Consider the following 6,000-nt stretch of genomic DNA (forward strand, 5'->3'; position numbering starts at 1 on the left):
CCAAAATTACCCAGGAGAGACATGGAGAGGAGAAGCAGCTCCAGCAGGTCCAGAGAGAGAGTAGAGATGGACTTGAACACAGAGAAAAGAAAGCAGAAGAGAAGCAGAGGAAACAGGAGGAAAAGAGGAATCTGCAGAGTGAGATGGGAATGGAGCAGTTTCACCGAGAGAACATCATCAGATCTTTGTAAGAAACGTTGAAACATCATGAGATGGCGATCGCGAGCTTCCATGCAAGAGAAGAAAAGCTAAAAGAAAAGCTGGAGAAGATCAGAGAGAAGATAAGCCAGAAAAGAGCAGATGAGTCTCAGAATTGAAAAGAGAGACGAGAATCTGACGAGAGAGCTGCAGGCCATGAAGGAGAGGCTGATGCAGGAAGAGAAGGTCACCGACCAGAATAGCATGGAAGTAGTGGTATAAGTGTAGAGGAAGACATGGCAAGACGGAAGCACATGAAGAGAAAAGAGCGGTGTAGGGCTGAGCGGATGAAGAAGCTGTCCCCTCACAGAGAGCTGTCATCCAGGCCTGAAGAGGAAGCTCAGCACTGGAGTCCTGAAGAGTCTGTTATTGATGGAATCCAGCAGGAAAGTGCTGTCCAGGAGCTGGACAAGCCTGAGGAAAAAGAGGAGCCTAAACCATCCACTCCCTCCCCATCTGACCGCAGCACATATCCCGATGGAGAGGACTGCGTGAGGGATGAGAGCGGCGCTGTCCCTCAGGAAGCCGGACCACAGCCTCAGACTTTCACTGAGTCAGAAGCAGAAGTACAGGCTTCAGAGACTCTGACTCGGACCCAGACGGATGGATCAGTGAGCGGACAGACAGCCGAGGAGAAAACAGCGTGGAGTGGCCATGACGGTGGGGGAGCAGTGTGCATCGAGGTGGACACCCAACAGGTGAGTCTCTACTCAGTGCTATGAATTATTCTGTTATTATTTTCTAACATTAATTTAGTTTGGATCCACTAAGTGTCAGGAAAAGACCAAATGTAATTTAATGAGCTCATCGGCTGACGAAGTCTGGATTGTTTAGATTCACTCAGAGCTCTAGAACTCCCACATTCTGTTATGTTGTGTTAAATAACTCTAGAAAGTTGGTCAGATGATATAATCTTCAGCTTTTGGTAAACACAGCCATGTCTTAATCTCTCAGGTGGAGCCTGCAGCATGGAGGTCATCTGGAAGCAAGATGCTGCAGTGTGTGCTGTCCTCTGTTCAGTCCTTGGTGCAGGTACATACTTCTTCACTATATAAAAAGATGGCATTGTTTATACATGAGAAATCTCTTCAGCCTGAAAATTACATCAAGAAACTGAATTTATTATTTAGTTTTTTCTGTTAAAAGTATTTCAGTCAAGAAATTTAACTTGCCTTGATTTTTACACGGCAAGTACACATTGAATAATTAGAACATCTCACCTTTGAAACTTGATTTGTTTCTGACGGGTTCAGAAACGCATTGTTTCATTCAGTGAATCGTTATTTATATTTTTGTTCACTCCCTTTTTTACGTGAGATTCCATTTCTCAGGTCAGCAAGTTCAAGCTGAGGGAAAAAAAAGAGGAGGCTGAGCAAGTTTGTCCACCACGCAAATTGATACCACGCGGGACGCCGGTTAGTGTTGTTTAATTGTCAAATTAAATTGAACAATTGTCTCTGTTTCAGCTGAGAGAAAGTATATAGTCACATTAATAGTGGCTGCATTTGGGAATTATGCTAATGACTGTCGTAGACTTATAAAGCACTCTTGAAATGTATGTTTATTGTCCTTTAACAGACAGGGGTCCTGACTGTACACCTCAAGACCTGCAGCGCCTTCAGCAAAAATGGTATGTTTAAGGTTTATAGCAGTCTCGTTTGTTTAAAGGCTAGTCTTTGGGTTTGTATTGACATCAGTCGTTTTTGTCTGTATTGATGAATAATATTGGTTCTGGTTCCGCTGTTTTTCTCCACCAGCTCCTGTGAAGAAAGGCACTTGGGCTACTGTGCGGGTCACTATTGGGGGAATGGTAAAGTACTGTATGCAGCAGCCCTACAGCGACCCCATGTGCTTCAACGAATGGAAGCACTTTTCCCTACAGGTTAGTATTACTTATCAGTGTCTTCTCTTCTTCTTCTCTGCACAGCAGGCAAACGTTTTTTTAACCCTCTGGTGTCCGTTATGCATGTTGCTATTTTACAAAGCCACTGCAGCAACTTTAGTGAATGTGAACTCTGATCTTTAATGAATGATTTTTGATGTTCAGTCTTTAGTCATTTCCAGAGTCTCAATTGGTCAGTTTCACAAAAACCGTTAATAGACACATGAATACACCAATTACACATAGTTTAAACATTATGAATACGCATCATCTGCCTCCCACTGTGTTTCTATGCTTTCTTATAGCAAAGATAGAGAAACATATAAAGAAACATCCAATTTCATGTGTTTTTGGACCCCGGAAAGTTAAAACTGAAGATGCCCTGAACATGAAATTTGGCATAGTCCTCTGAGAACACCCAACAGCTTATGACTGAGCAGAGGTGCCAGATTGTAGCATACAGTTAATTAGCATGGACAGTTATTATATTAAATATTCATTTATTCAGAAAAAACACAAACTTTAGACTGAAAACTTATAATGGCCTGAGGGCAAACAAAGAGTCAAGCTCTAAATATTGCTGCATCCATGCTACAATGGCATTAAACTGACAATGAATGAAAGTAGAACTATTGTTCTATGATGTTTTGTAACTACACCAGCTGCTTAATCTGTAGGCTACAACTGCCAAAGCACCTTAAAAACCACACTTGGCAAAGCTTGCTGAACTACTTGTCCAAAATAATTGAAAGCCTACTCACCTTTCTAGTCTGTTTGTCTTTGCAGATACAGGAGGAGGTTTTCGGGGTTAATCAGTCAAGCTTAATGGTGGTGGAGCTGATCATTTCTGAGCCTGACACAGCTGCCCTTAGAATCATAGGGAGAGGCAGCATCAAGCTGCAGGAAATCCTTAAGGTAAGACAAGGTTTCATTGAAGCCACTCAGTGTCACTGATTACCAATAATGAATATGTAACCATTTTTTTTTCTCTGTTCTTACAGAAATCTTCAGTCAGCCACCAGTTTGACTTGAGGCTTGGACGACAGGTAAGTGGTCATTCGTAAAATCCTGATTTTATATATCGTCTCCTTGTGTGTGTGTGTGTGTGTGAGAGAGAGAGAGAGAGAGAGAGAGAGAGAGAGAGAGAGAGAGAGAGAAATGATTCGATTCCTTGTGTTTTCAGAAAGTTTGCAAGTTGGATGCAGAGCTGGCGTTCACCTACGGCTCTTTGGGCTATGGATACTCTCCCCAGGTTTGTGTCCAGAGCAGACGTAGACCGTGCTGTTATGTATGTAGTGTAGAAATCGTTATTGCTCATAATAATAAAGACGGTGATGTTGAGCATGCTGCGTTTTCTCTCTCTATAGATCAAACATGCAGGAAGAACAATGGAGAATCTAGTGGAGAATTCCCTTTCCCCGCTGCCCTCCTGATCAAGAGCAAAGAGATCCATATTGGTAAGATGTGCACCCATTCATTACAATATTTTTAAGATGTTTTATGGTATTTGTTCAACAATGTGTTCCAGTTCTAAAATGTAATTGCATAAGCCGTGTTTCGAAGCCGTTGTAAAGTCCACAGTATACCCACACTTATGACCGCTTCACAACAACTGAATTGTGTATTACTGCGCCCCAGCACAAAAAAAGCCTTGTGCTGCTCTAGAAATAATCTTTGACTCTGGGGCTGCTTGCTTTGGCTACTGAGTATATTGATGAAGTAAGAACCTGTTTTTTTGTTTAAACTGAGGGGCTGAAAACGTATGTTCTTAACTAGAACTAGGCTGGTCAGCTAGCCTACAGGCTAAAAGATAGCAAACATGCTGAACAAGTCTGTCAGCAGTCTGTGGTTGCTTAGCAACAATACCATACTTTAAAGGAACTACATTTCTGGTGGAATACTTGTTGATGTTTATTATTATTAATAATACCTCAAATTATTTTCTGAAAGTGTATATTTAATGATATTCCATGCTGGCTGCCGTTTTATAAAAGTAATAAGACACTTGAGGCTGTGCGTTACTGTGATTTTATTACAGGGAAGGGAGTTTTAGGCTCTAAGAACCGAAGGCCTTTTGTGGATTCTTGCTTTAATATACAGAATTCTCTATAAATTCGACAAATTATTAAAAATGTTCTGGTGTTAATGGAATAATCTTTGACTGTTATCTTGCTTGGCAGTCATAGTTTACTGTTAACAAACTACATTGTTTATGGAATAATTATTACCTGTGATTATTATTAGTAATTACTACATTGAATGTTGTCATTGTGTTTTACCCCTGTAAAATCACTGTTACGCATGGCCTTTAGTGGCTGACTGCAGTGCTGAAAGATTTGTAATGATCAGTGAAATAATAAACATTTAAAAGTTTGCGTTTATTTTGACTTTTTCTGTATTTTCCATACAGACAAACTGACATATGTCACTCTTTCTTTCTCAGTAATGTGATAACCCCCTCCACGCTGCCCGGATTAGACATCATTCCCTCTGTGATGCAGCAAGATACACCAAGAGGCACAGAGTCCAGGATATCTGCTGGCCTGATGGACCGCATCCAGAGGAGAGACAGGTAAGTGTCATGCTTCATCAAGGCCTAAGCTGAGAGTAGCATGGATGAGCCACACTCAGCTTGGTCTGCGCCCTGGGTATTTGTGTAGTGATGCTGCACATTAATTAATACCACATAATAGAAATTTGAATCGGTTTTTATACATTTGAGTAAATCTGGCACCATGATTTGAGTGAGAGTTGAGCAAATCTTTATGCTTGTATTTGTGTGTGTTTGTCAGGTTGTCGCAGCTACGTAAAGGTCTGGAGGAGTGTGAGACAGGAGAGGACAGGGTGCAGTTTCTGGAGAAACTCATTCTGAGGAAGAGTTTTAGCACCAGCTATCCCAGCAGAAAGAATGGCGGCTTCTAGGTGTGTGTTTGTGATTTGTCCGTTCTTACCGGTTTTGCCCCAGTGCTAGTGTGGTGGTTTATGTACTGTGTTTAACACGAGGTAATATTGTGCGTGACAGGTCGTGTCTAAATAGAGAAGGAGAAGAGCGACGAGGACGATGAGGACGACAGAACTACAGTGGAAACAACAAAAACAGCAAACAACAATAAAGAATTGGATTTCCACAAATAAAAGTGATGTTCTGCTTGTTTTTTAGGAAATCTAAGTTTTAGATAAACTGAATTTGAAAACTCGTGGAATATTCATGGCCAGAACTTAAGCTTTAAACTGATTTCTGTTGTTGTCATCAAGCAGCTGCCCTCAAAGCTAATTTCCATAAAAATGTAATGACTTTTGTAAATAAATACATAAATCAATAAATGATCAATAATATTGTTCCAATGCATTAAGAATTCTGATTAGCATTGATTTTAAAAGTAAACAGAATATTTTTACTTATAGTTTTGCACTTTGTTTATGACTGAAGCGAGGCCCCTGTAGCTGCAGATGTGGTGGGTGGGTAATGTTCAGGGTCCCACAAGTAGAAGAAAAAACAAACAGGATTTTAATGAAGATGAATATTTTAAACTTTGGTTGAATGGATAAAAGTTCACCATGAAAGCAGATCTATGCATTTACCCAAAGGAAAACAAAACTCTTTTCCAATGATTATTACAGCCAGTTTGAACAGTCAGTCATGACAGAGGGGGACGCAGACATGCCCAGAAGACGACCAACCATGGTCCGATGTAAGCCAGAACTGGGCCATACCTGCCTGTCTTTTGGGGAGTAGAGTAATTTGGTAGTCTGCTGGGGGAAAGCAGTACCGTAGCCCTCCTGATGGTTGTTCTAGATCGGTTCCTGAAAGCACCCTGAGATAAAGGAGCTCATGGCTTTGGTATTTACTGTTACTGACAACTTGTAAAACTGTTGCCTTAGCTGTGAAAAAGGGCCGCACTCAGTGTGCTGGACTGAGA

General features: G+C 41.1%; 1 protein-coding gene across 1 annotated transcript; it reads left to right on the forward strand.

Annotated features, from left to right (window-relative positions):
- Positions 1-493: 493 nt before the first annotated feature.
- Positions 494-5,240, forward strand: LOC108427649 (C2 calcium-dependent domain-containing protein 6-like). Its single transcript, XM_037534775.1, has 12 exons — positions 494-896; positions 1,153-1,230; positions 1,516-1,613; positions 1,777-1,828; positions 1,956-2,080; positions 2,867-2,995; positions 3,082-3,126; positions 3,264-3,332; positions 3,448-3,537; positions 4,524-4,652; positions 4,873-5,002; positions 5,103-5,240. The coding sequence occupies exons 2-9, from the start codon at positions 1,167-1,169 to the stop codon at positions 3,511-3,513; spliced, it is 648 nt and encodes a 215-aa protein (XP_037390672.1). The 5' UTR covers positions 494-896; positions 1,153-1,166; the 3' UTR covers positions 3,514-3,537; positions 4,524-4,652; positions 4,873-5,002; positions 5,103-5,240.
- Positions 5,241-6,000: the final 760 nt, after the last annotated feature.

Source organism: Pygocentrus nattereri, chromosome 26 (genome assembly GCF_015220715.1).
Source record: "Pygocentrus nattereri isolate fPygNat1 chromosome 26, fPygNat1.pri, whole genome shotgun sequence".
In the NCBI taxonomy this organism is placed as follows: Eukaryota; Metazoa; Chordata; class Actinopteri; order Characiformes; family Serrasalmidae; genus Pygocentrus; species Pygocentrus nattereri.